Source organism: Acipenser ruthenus, chromosome 19 (assembly GCF_902713425.1).
Source record: "Acipenser ruthenus chromosome 19, fAciRut3.2 maternal haplotype, whole genome shotgun sequence".
Taxonomy (NCBI): Eukaryota; Metazoa; Chordata; class Actinopteri; order Acipenseriformes; family Acipenseridae; genus Acipenser; species Acipenser ruthenus.
Genome location: NC_081207.1, coordinates 20,600,989 through 20,614,297, shown reverse-complemented (window position 1 = coordinate 20,614,297; position 13,309 = coordinate 20,600,989). Strand labels below are relative to the sequence as shown.

Below are 13,309 nucleotides of genomic sequence, written 5' to 3'. Positions count from 1 at the left end.
CAAAACAATGCATTTCATTGGTTTTTCTTGTTTCAATCAAAAACACAATCTGACAGTGTTTTTAATATAGAACTGTGACAGAAATAGAATTATCCTTGGTGGTAAATCTCCCTTCCGACCTGTGAGGGCGCTAAGTAACGGGAACAGAGTACCCTGGACTGCTTGGCCTGACGATTCATTCCCAGGGTTAAAAGTAAGTCAGTCATCTAGAAAGAGGATGGAGCTTCGGTGCACTAACTCATCGACCCAGAAGGGAAACGATGTGGCAGCTGCGGATTGGAGGAGCGGCTACAATCGTTTACAAAGGGGTCATGCATGACGGTACAAATAGGGGATGGAGCGACGTGATCTGTTCCTTTGTTTATGGTTAAGGAATGACCCGGAAGGGCCCGTATTGTGTTTATTGTACCGTGAGTGTTTTGTTTGTTTGTCAGTAATTGTTATTATTAGTAGACAGCTAACATGTTCCGGAGCTGTCGCCAGATGCCAGTACTAACCCGGACATCACTGCACTTGTATCACGATAAACTGTATTTACACCATGAGCACAAGAGCACTCATCCAGGACTGGTGACCATGTTTGTATAGTGTGTGAGTACTTTGACTGTTTATTATCTGGGACTACAAACCCTTTATTTACAACAATGCAATACACATTGCTGTTATTGCCTGGGATTTATTGTTTGGTTACCAGACCTGGATTACAAAATTAAATCACTTTCTGATTGACTTATCACTGTCTGTCTTTTCATTGTGCACGCATCACTCCTACACCTGTACCCTGCTCACCACTGTGCCACAAGAACCTGTTGTGATTAAACAAACTAAAACTCATTTATATTTATAAACTATCATTTGTCTTGCCGGAATTGTGGGATTGTATTTCTGGGCAAGATCAGAGATTTGATTAAACTCAACAAAGAAATAAAAATCCCAGTTTCCACAGCGGTAGCTCTTGAGTTCGGTTTAAGGAACGGTCACATTTACGTGACTAATCAGTTGCATTTGTTAGTTTTTAAACATATTTTTATTGTGAGATCACTGCCTCTGTACTGAGAGAAAAAAACTGCTTCCAAAATCTGCATTTTATTATTTTTTTTTGGTCATTGATTAGTACTCAATTGTAAAGGAGATGGAACGTCAGCTTTTCTGATTTTGAAATCAACACATTATTGAATGAATTTATTTAATGCCTGCCGACAAATACCTCTTAATGGCAATAACTCGGAAAATAAGAGTATTGGCACACCCCTACTAAGATAACTAACACATTTTGTTGCAACTGGACAAGGGATTCGCTAGACATATGGAAAACTTTAAAGTGTCCCGTTGTGGGATAACATGGTGTCTTCACCTGCAGACTCCATGAGAACTTCCCTCATAGCTCTGCAAGTGAACACACCTCAGTCCAGACCAGGACACCACTGTTGTTCAATCCTGGATCTCTCTCAAGCAGATATTTTCAATTGGGCTGCATTGTGTGTTGGTTTAGTGATGGGAGAATACCAAAGCACATTTCTCTTGCCCTTTGCCGTGGATTCAAACCCAGCCCTCCAGACATGAAAGAAAAAAGGCTAGTGAATTAGCACAGCAACAGTAAGTACTGTACAGTAGGCTTTCAATAGAAACAATACATACAGTAGTCCCCCCTGCACACGATTAGTTTTCAGCATTCAGTTTAATGAACACGGATGTAGCTTCTGTTATTGCTAATTAACCACCCTGAGACTTTGTGTTTAGAAATAATCCCTACAGCGGGGTTCAGCCAGGCTCCTGAACAGGCAATTGGTGCAATTAAAAATCAACAAAACACCTCTGAGCAAACCATTCAGCATTAACTTTCCTTTTTCAAATAAATTGCAACAAACAGCACAAAAAACTTACCACAGTTTATTTTTATCATTTATAATTTAAATAAGGAAATGGCCATTCAAGCTTAGTTCCCAAGGTTATTCTTGTTAGAATAATATTTGCTAATCAGGGGTTGTAAAACCAGCTGTTAGAGCAATGGCTTTTGAGACTGTCCTTCATGAGACATTAGCAATTTTCCAAGATACAGAAATATCTGACATCCAAGTGCCTACTATCAACCCTCTAGGACTAGGAGATCTGTTATATTGCCCATCCTAACAAAGACAAAAAACGCACCCTTACTTGCAGCAGGGATATCATGTCCGAATTTAGCATAATAAAACAGGTATGTCAGTAACATACATCCCCCACCACAGCTATACATTCAAAATCACAGCTATCAGACTGTGACATATCAACAGTATGTATTGAATAATAGAGAATAGCAATTACTAGTTTAATGATAAGTGTATCTAAATTATATTGACTTGTTTACAGAGTGTGGTTTGCAGAGATACAGACACTCCCATATATCCCCAGAATCTAATACTCTAAGTAACTTATGCAAAATGCTTATGTTAATATAAAGATAATGGCTTTCCAGATATATAGAACAATGTAAAATGTAATGGATGTTTATACGACCGGCTCCATAATGTATCTGTCACTGGGGATATCTTCAACAAATTAGTCAAATGAGGGACAGTGCAGTTATAGTGAAGGGCTTTCCCACTGTTCCAATGGACAATAAAAACTGACACAACAATAGACAACATCTGACCTGGCCAATGTAGCAAAAGGGTTAATGCTAGTCTTTCACCTCTGGGGGTCAGGCTTAACCTCCATCTGAATTCACAAGTGGAACACACATCAACATCAGTATTTAGAACAATTGACACCCTACAGACATTCTATTTTATCAAATCCAGCAGAGTCCCAGACAATAGCGTCACAATTTATTAAAGCCTGAGTATATCAAATATCTATAACACAAGGGAGAAACAAATGCAAATTCTGATAAAACTTTTCAGAGCTTCAACTTGAAATTAGGTTTTTTCCTGTTTTAAAAAAAGTCACAATTTACTGCAGAGCGGTTTCAATACACTGCTTGTACCCTGTCTATTGTGTTGTTTATTGTGATGGAAGCAAACACCAAGGGGGCGTAGGGCATGGATGCTATCCAACATCCTTCCTAAATTCCTACATTTGAGAAACAGCAGTTGGCATTAGACAGTTAGAAGATTTGATGAGCCAGAAAAAAAAAAAATCCAAGAGGCCAGATTAAAAGTAACGGAGAAATCGGCAACTGCTTGAGATTAGCGAGTCCAAACTTTTTACCAACTGTGTTAAGAGCTACTACTGTACTTCAAATGTTCTAAAATAAAAAAATTAGTAATTAAACACTCATCGCATGCCCACTATAGACCAGGACTTCCTGAAGCTAGATTTTAATTAATTTACTAGACATCTCTCTTGCAATCACTTTAACTAATATGTCAGTGTCCCCCCCCCCCCCCCCCAATACTTCAAACCCTTCTAATCACCAGCTAGCTAAAACTTTCATAAGAAAAATTGAAATTAAAATGGTTCACAATCCAGCCAGACAATGACTCCTAAGACTGGTGTCCGATGCCCGATGACAGAGACTAAATACAGTTATCATAATGATTTCCATTACATGAGGAGTAGATGTTAAAACTTCATGCTGATTTGAACTTGGCTCTCGCCAAGATAAGACGTAGCTTCACAGTAAACTAATATGATCCATATGTGTCTCCATCCATTTGCGCTTCCTTCCATACGATGATGTAGATATCCTTCTGTCTGGTGTTGATGGCTGAAGTGTAATGCTGGCTCCAGGGATTAGCTTATTGCCTCCCTAGCGCATCAGCACACACTACGGCTGCGATGCAGGCTCCGGGGATCAACCATAGTGCGGTCTCCTCAGCGCATCAGCATGACAACCGTCTGGATTGAGCTAAGTAGGGTACATCTCTGGGGTCTTCAAGTGGGCACCTTCCATCCTCTGTGTTTCGTCGACTAGCCCACGACACCTCAAGAGGGCTCGACGGTGATTCTGGCGTCCCAGCATCACCCCCCTCTGTCCCCCACTCAACTCAGCCCAGCTTACTTACCTGTACATCAGCGTTTCTTTTTTTCTATTGTGCTTGAGATCCCCAGCCAGAATCTTTCCGTCTCAACCACAGCCAGTTGCTGCTCCTCTCTGCTGCTTCTGATAAGTTCTTCACTGTGCGACGCAACTCTTGGCCACTGAATCTGACGTCTCTGAGAAACTGGGTTGTAGAGTGTGCCACAAATCCTCGACAACCCACTTCCACTGGGTAAACCCGGACTCTCCATCCTCGCTGTTCCGCTTCAGTGGCTAGTTGAGCATACGAAGCAATGGCTTTCCTTCGATAACTAAGCCAGATATCTTTCTGGCAGTGCTATCAAATCGAATATTTCTTCCATCAGGCCGGAGATAACCTGGTTTAGAAGCATTCACTTGTCTGACCGTGTTTGCAAGGTCATTCACAACCATTTTCATTTCAAAATTCACAATATAGGCCGACTTGCCTGTACCTTGTTAGAATGATACCTGCAGAGAAGTATGATAAATACTACCTCACTGGACACCATTTCTCATGTTATTCATCAAGGACCTAATGTCATCAACTACATTAGCCGTGGAAAATATTACTCCTCCACTGTCAATGATACCAGTACTGAATCAGACTAAGTGCACATGCTTATATAAAGCAAGGGTAAGAAGCTGGGCTAATAAAACCAGAAATTTGAATATCAAATTTTAATGTGTTTGACTGTATTGTTTTCCCTTAAAAAAAAAATGGTATAATGCTGTACACAAGTCGTCTTTTCAAACTCTTGAATAGACAAAAGTATCAAGTACATAGATTTGACACATCAGCCAAAACAATTGTAAACTTGATGGCTGTTTTGCATATTTCCACCCTAACTTCCTTGAGTCAACCTTTAGGAATTCTCATACATTCCTCCAGAATAGTTGTCCTGTCTGCCCATGGTGTCCCTTTATCCTATTGCTAGTGTTAGAACAGATGTTTTTTTGTTTTTTGGCATTTTGCTACCTGATTTAAAAACATCTTCTGCAACCCCCTTACCAATCTGGAAGGCTGAAGATCAATGGGCAACTTTTGTTCTGCTGTCTAGCTAATTGTCTCTCTTCATCTAAACAAATAACATTTCCAGAAAGGATTGCTGAACTATCAATGAGGTGAACTACCCAGACAATATTTCTCCCTGTGGGCACCAGCCAAGAGATCTGAAAAACTCAGCGTGAATGATATTAAAGAAACTCATACGTAACCCTGTGCTGATTGTTATAAGTCTGTCTTAAGCAATTAGATTTGACCCCACTCAAACTCCTTGCTAGGTGTTACTAAACTGCTTGAGCAGTCCATCCATCGAGGTCTGTAAAATCAGACTTATAATCTATTTAAAAACAGCAGTAGTGTCTGCCAAGACTGATGTCATAATCAATGGTGTATCATGTACTGTATTGTGAACCTGAAAAAGTGCTATTGAGACCTACATAAAGACTCTATTTTGAATATAGACTAGGCTGTCCTCATTTTACCGTGTACTGATAGTCTTCCTTCCATTCATGCTACAGTATCATTTCTATCCTACTGTGTATATAAAAAAGCATGATTCATGAATTGCTCATTAAACTCAAAAGTTAACCTTTAGCTTCAAAATTATTTTCATGATATCTGAGTTCAAGAAATATTTCCTATATTGTCACCTTAAGATACAACTATATCAAACCAAGAGGTTGATTTTATCAACCTACAACCCACCAGGTTAGGACACTAAATTTTATCCGAGCATTTTAAAGCACTGTTGAATCCCCTTGGATTGCATCTAGCAATTGTTTTTAGGGGTAATCACAGAATAACCACATATCAGTGCCATCCAGGCAGAATGACCAGTGTTGTAAAAAAAATCCAGCTGTGGCATATCCCCACTGGGTAAAGGTTTATCAAACCCACCACAATGTCAAGTTGACAAATGCTAGCTTATGCCTTCAAAAATGGCATATGTTTGCATGCTTGACTTGGTTTCTAAAAGTTTTAACCCTTTTTACCTTAGGATCCATGACAGCATTTTAGAAGTGCTGCATGATGCTCACCTTTACCTACTGATACACTTGTTAATAATACATTTTGTACATTCCAGCTAACCAGCTTGACGCTACCCAGTAAGTAACCTAAGAAAAACATCCAGCTTTTAAAACATGTCATGTCTCAACTCAAAACTCAGAAGTGGGACGCTGAGAAATGTACTTTTCAGAAAATGTGTTTCATAAAATTGACCTTTTCTGAATCAATCCCTTATTGTGCTGAGCAGAGATCATAAAATTAACTCCTAATCCCTTTGGAGAGTGTCCTTGGAAGAAGTTGATATTGCTGTTTATACTTAATCTGTGATTGATGGAGTTCACAAGATAAACAGACAGCAAGAGGATTTTAACAATGTTATGGATTTACTGTACCTGTACATGCCGAGACCAAAGCTGCAGAACCTGAAGTGCTTTGTTTGGGTATGGAAAAAGAGGCTTTCTACTGTTGACAGAACCAGACCAACAGCACAACATTAAGATGTACGGTTTTTAAACCAGTTTTATGTAACACAATACTAAAAAGAAACAGTTAGAAAATTAGACAATAGGTGTCTCGCAAAGCATTTTTTAATTTATTGTAAATCATAACTTTGAACACTCAATCATGAGCTATAATGTAGAGCTAAACAGAAAATACACAAAACCCATTACAAAAATATTTTCTATTTTAGTGATTTTCTTGCAACAGAATTATATGGATCGATCCCCCCCCCCCCCCCCACACACATGGCGTGTCAACTGTACGAAAATAAAACATGTTTCAGAGCGAATAAACTTTATAGTAGCGAAGAAGACTGTTGTCCAGCTTGTCATAAAATAGTTATAGCTATTATATGAAAAACATTTTCGTCTTTATTTATTTTTAAAGGTCCCAGTTTGTAATACAAAAGGTTAAGTGCTACACACTCAGAGTCTGATTTCTACTGACTCATTCATTCAGCTTAGCGACAGGCTGCTGTTGCTATGCTGTCAACAGACTCTTTATGACACTTGTTTATCCAAGCTGTACCATATTTTCTATCCATACTAACCTGTGTTATTCTGTTTATTGCAGGTTAACAGGATTCACAATCCCAATGAAAGTGAATGGCAGAGAGATTCCACCTGTTAGACTGAACTATAGTAAATGTGGTTTAGAAGGCAAATGTATTTAACTGAACCACTGTGAATTACAGCTGGAATATTAGTCTTCTGATGTACAGCAATACGAATAGAGACCTCTTTAACCCAGCTTGTCCGAAACATAGATTGGAAGGCCACTGATTTGTGAAAAAAACAGGCTACAGAATTCCAGGCTACAGAAAACAGGCTACAGAAATACATTCAGTGACAAACGTTTTGACTAGAAATCTTTCTCAATGTCTTTCTCAATGTCTTCAATGCTGTCAATGCTGTTTAGAAATATAGCAGCCACTGTGCTAACTTCATTTACAGTGTTAATTGCTCCAACACCTTAAAGCCAAAGTCACCTGTTAAAGATTTAGTGCTTATTGGGGTGACCAATTTACAAGATCAATGGTACGTGTACTTGAATCAATAAAGCTTTTAACAAACTATAGCCCTTAAAAGGGATTTAAGGAGCAACTAATAATTGATTAAAAAGCCCATGAGTAAAACAGACAGCAAGACGACAAGTAGTATTTACCCATTGTTTTACAATCATGCAGAATATAGGGTGGTTGTTCACTTTGCAATGTTGTTGTGGAAAAATAATTCACTGCAGGGCAATGGAAATGGAATTGGCAGAGGCACCAAATTATGAGAAACAAGATTCTTTCACTACTAGTCACTTTGTTATCAGACAAACATTTTATCAAATATTCACCAGTGTGTGCACATAGGGATTAATCTGTAGATTTAAATGTGTACAAAATCAATCTGATTATACCCGAACGAAATCTGAAAGGAGGCTAAGCTTTTACCTATGAGAAGTTTGGAGAAAATCCATGGAAATTCAAGGCAGTATGTTCATTAAGCACAGATTGACAGACAGACAGACAGACAGACAGACAGACTGCTACAATCAGTGGCAAAGTGACATTTTGAATGAGCCACTTAAAACCTGAATGCAGTCATTTCACTGGGTCATGCAACACTACCTGATAGATAGGTATCCTTCGGGTCAGTTTGGAATGGTATTTTCACAGTAGCACTGAAAAGTGGACCAAGAAACTACCCTACAGGCAAGAAAATAAATCGAACCTCATTAGTACTCAATCTGATTGCTTTCCTTATCTTCATTATAGAAGTTCATCTGGCCCTTCAATTGTTCTTGCGATAACATTCTTGATGGCTGGAGCCCTGCTCTGTTTAATTATTAACAATGCCCAACTAAAAAAAAACAAAAAAAAAAAAAAACACACATTACACTTAATACACTGTCTGAGCAAATGCTACAAGGGTGACTTTCTGTAGAATATTGTTCAACAGCTACCTTACAGTAATGCACAACTATTAAAGTAATACAATAACGATGTGTACATTTTCAGGCTTTAAATGACACTGCAGTAATAATTAGTCCACAAAATCACTACACGATCTGAGAGACTTCTTTACTACAATATGTTCATTCTTTTTTTATGTTAGTTTGATTATTTATTTATTTTTATTTTTTTAAAGCTACACAGCTTGTGCAGTTCTGAAAGAAATGCATGTTATAGCAAACATGTATTTATTTTAACACATATCTGGTACTACATTATGTTAAGGAAAGTTCTCAGCTGAAATAGCAAAACGAAATGACCAAGCAAATGCAACACTATCTAAATAACAAATGGAACTGCACAACTTGCAAGATTAATGGAATTATTATTGTGTTAGTTATCATCACTTTAACTATAGGTGTTGGACTGCAAGAAAACAAAATGTCAGCCATAACTCCGAGTTCCATTGGGACCACAATGTTCTTGAATCTGCAAGATGTTTTATGCTTCTAGAGGCAAACATGACAGAAAGATCGTTTTTTCCTCACTGCAATTAAAGCTGAAACATGGTGTTATTTATATATATATATATATATATATATATATATATATATATATAATATTGTAAATAATAAAACAAATGAAAACGGCATGGCATGGACAAAAATGATGGGACCGCTAACCTAATATTTTGTTGCACAACCTTAGAGGCAATCACTGCAATCAAACGTTTTCTATAGCTCTCAATGAGACTTCTGCACCTGTTAACAGGTAGTTTGGCCCACTCTTCCTGAGCAAACTGCTCCAGCTGTCTCAGATTTGATGGGTGCCTTCTCCAGACTGCAAGTTTCAGCTCTATCCATAGATGTTCGATAGGATTCAGATCAGGACTCATAGAAGGCCACGTCAGAATAGTCCAAAGTTTTGTTCTTATCCATTCTTGGGTGCTTTTAGGTGCGTTTTGGGTCATTATCCTGTTGGAGGACCCATGACCTGCGACTGAGACAGAGCTTTCTGACACTGGGCAGTACGTTTCGCTCCAGAATGCCTTGATAGTCTTGAGATTTCATTGTGCCCTGCACAGATTCAAGGCACCCTGTGCCAGGCGCAGCAAAGCAGCCCCAAAATATAACCGAGCCTCCTCCATGTTTCACTGTAGGTATGGTGTTCTTTTCTTTGAAAGCTTCATTTTTTCGTCTGTGAACATAGAGCTGATGTGACTTGCCAAAAAGCTCCAGTTTTGACTCATCTGTCCAAAGGACATTCTCCCAGAAGGATTGTGGCTTGTCAATATGCATTTTAGCAAATTCCAGTCTGGCTTTTTTATGTTATTCTTTCAAAAGTTGAGTCATCCTGGGTCTTCTTCCATGGAGCCCACTTTCACTCAAAAAGCGACGGATGGTGCGATCAGAAACTGACGTACCTTCACCTTGGAGTTCAACTTGTATCTCTTTGGCAGTTATCCTTGGTTCTTTTTCTACCATTCGCACTATCCTTCTGTTCAATCTGAGGTCGATTTTCCTCTTGCGGCCGCACCCAGGGAGGTTGGCTACAGTTCCATGGACCTTAAACTTCTTAATAATATTTGCAACTTTTGTCACAGGAACATCAAGCTGCTTGGAGATGGTCTTGTACCCTTTACCTTTACCATGCTTGTCTTTTATTTTCTTTCTGATCTCCTCAGACAACTCTCTCCTTTGCTTTCTCTGGTCCATGTTCAGTGTGGTGCACACAATGATACCAAACAGCACAGTGACTACTTTTCTCCATTTAAATAGGCTGAATGACTGATTACAAGATTGGAGACATGTGTGATACTAATTAAAGAAACTAATTAGTCTGAAATATCACTATAATCCAATTATTTATTATCTTTTCTAAGGGGTACCAACAAATGTGTCCAGGCCATTTTAGAATATCTTTGTAGAATAAGCAATAATTCACTTTTCAGGAGGAATGAAGAATTATTTCAATGAGCTGTAAGGGTACCAACAAATTTGAGCATGTATATGTATATATATATATATATATATATATATATATATATATATACACACACACATATATACACATACATACATACATATATACATATATATATACACTACCGGTCAAAAGTTTTAGAACACCTCCATTTTTCCAGTTTTTATTGAAATTTACGCAGTTTAATGTCTCAATGTAAAGCATAGAACAAATAAACAATTGGAGATAAAAAAAAGAAATCATGGAATCGTTTTGATTAACAAAATTTAATCTAAATTTTTGACTCATCAAAGTAGCCACCTTTTCCAGATATAACAGCCAAACACACTTGTGGCATTCTTTCTACAATGGAAATCAAATATTGTTCGGAAAGTTCTTCCCAACACTGTTGCAGAAGTTCCCACAAATGTGTTGCACTTGTAGGTTGCTTTGCTTTCACCCTTCTGTCCAGTTCATCCCAAACCAGCTCGATGGGGTTTAAGTCTGGAGACTGTGCTGGCCATTCCATGATTTGAAGTCTACCGTCTTGTTCTTTTCTTCTAAGGTAGTTCTGACATAGCCTGGAGGTATGTTTTGGGTCAGAGGGTATTGCATGGCGCTGCAAAATGCTGTGGTAGCAGTTTTGGCTCAGGGTGCCACTCTCTATGTGCAAGTCGACGACTCTAGATCCAGCAAAAGAGCCCCAGACCATCACGCTTCCTCCTCCATGTTTGACAGTTGGTGTCACACACCGAGGAACCATCCTTTCGCCTACTCGACGGCGTACAAAAACCCTGCGTGATGAACCGAAGATTTCAAATTTTGATTCATCGGTCCATAAGACCTTCTTCCAGTCTTCATAGTCCACTGGCGGTGCTTCATGGCCCAGGCAAGCCTCTTTTTCTTATTTTGCCATCTTAGCAATGGCTTTCTTACTGCCACTCGACCTGTCAAACCTGCAGCTCGAAGTCTTCTCTTCACAGTTGAAACTGAGACTTGCTTACTTCGACCAGTGTTAAGCTGTGCTTGAAGCTGTTGTCCTGTGAGCTGCCTATCACGCAAGCTGTTGACTCTCAGAAACTTGTCTTCTGATTCTGTTGTGGTTTTGGGTCTGCCAGACCTCTTCCTGTCAGTTTCCTCCAGTTTCCAAGTGCCTTTTGATGGTGTAGGAAACTGTACTCACTGACACCTTGGCTTTCTTTGCAATTTCTCTAAAGGAAAGACCTACACTTTTAAGGGTTATGATGGTCTGTCTGTCTTCCTTTGTTAATTGCCTTTTTCTCGCCATTATGAGAGCAATATACTACTTCCTGCAGTACAATACTGTCCAAATAATGCTTAAGAGGGTGTAGTAACACAGTCTGTTCCAACACTGCTTTTATACAGACAGGGGGTTTGTAAGTAATCAACAAAAGTTGGGACACCTGTAGGAATTGTTAGCATCAACTTTCAAGGCTTAATTTACTTCCATTGCTGCAGAACAGCTGTAAGTTGTTAACCCATTACTTGTTCCCTGAAAAAGGCCTTTTTGTATAACTCTGAAATGTAAATTATTTTTCAGTTTTTGGTAACCTAAACTTTTTTTAACCTCTGGCAGTTTACCGCTTACCTTTGTACCATTTCAGGTTATTCACTGGACTTGATAATGTCCTTAAGGAACAGAAAGAAGACAAGCATTGAATTGACAAGAGAACTGGCAGAAGGCACAGGTGTCGTTGTCCATCCATCAGCAGTCCGAAGCACCTTTCACCATTGTTCCATAGTCCAATGTCTGTGTGTCTTAGTCTAGTTCCCCTTTCTTAACAGAGGTATTCTTACTGCAACACATCCTTTAAGTCCTGATTTCAAGTGTGACCTTCGTACTGTTGATTTGATGGGCAACGACACCTGTGACAGTTCTGTTGTCAATTCAACATCTTCTTTCTATTCCTTAAGGATATTATCTTCAAGTATTGCTCATCCTTGTTAGACAGCTTTTTGGGTCTTCTAGTCCTGGGTTTGTCAATTACAGATGATGTTTCTCTGTACTTGTTGATTATGCTTCGGATACCACACCTTGAAAATCGAGTGATGCAAGCTATTTCACTCAATGTTTTTCCTTCTTTATGCAAGTCAAGGTTGTTATAACAGTAGAAAACACTAGTAGAGGCTTTGAGTAAATTGTTGATGCTCATAATGCATCAGAGTAGAAAAATGCAACATGTCTAAAACTTTTGCACAGCAATATATACACATACATATGTGTGTATATATATATATATTATATATATATATATATATATATATATATATATATATATATATACACACACACACCACCATGTTTCAGCTTCAATTGCCACTATAGGAGTGGTCTGTCCAACTCATCTACAGTATCACAGTTTACGTTCAAATAGAGGTCACTCTAATCACAGGTGGTGGTTTTTCTTTAGGATTTCAGCATGTTTAATTCCTAATGCCAATCACTGTACACATTGCTGCTAATTAGAAAAAGAGTATTGGCAAGCATAATCTACAACGCTGTCTAGCAAACTTGCTCTTCAACAAATTGCTGCAATTTAAATCAAGAATACATCAATTGTGACAGGCGGCTCTACAGCACTTCAATGAATAATCTTGTTTCTATAGGTACTATTAACATCTTGATTTACACAAAGAGACCTTTCTGCAGAATAGCGGATACTAATTTCCAACAATGCCATTGTCTGCCAACAGGCATTTGTATGTTGTTCATCAAAGCAGTCAGTCACATGGCGCATTATACATTATTAAATAATATCTGGGTCCTCCGTTGCTCATCTAGTAAAGGCTCTAGCATGTTGAAGACAGGGTGAGCTCCCTGATTCGAATCCTGGCTCCTGGTGTAGCACCATGCTGAGGTCTCAGAGGTGGGGGCTGCAGCAAGTTCAAA

General features: G+C 38.7%; 1 protein-coding gene across 4 annotated transcripts in view; it reads right to left on the bottom strand.

Annotated features, from left to right (window-relative positions):
• LOC117424307 (centrosomal protein of 89 kDa-like) overlaps positions 1 to 13,309 on the bottom strand; it is a 123,713-nt gene that overhangs the window by 58,299 nt on the left and 52,105 nt on the right. The window contains exon 19 of one of the 4 annotated variants that reach the window (XM_058992581.1): positions 8,262 to 8,344. The exons of the other annotated variants lie outside the window; for them this stretch is intronic. Coding sequence (XP_058848564.1) covers positions 8,324 to 8,344 — 21 coding nt within the window. The 3' untranslated portion in view covers positions 8,262 to 8,323. Of the gene's footprint in view, positions 1 to 8,261; positions 8,345 to 13,309 lie in introns of those variants that run through there. 4 annotated transcript variants of the gene reach the window in all.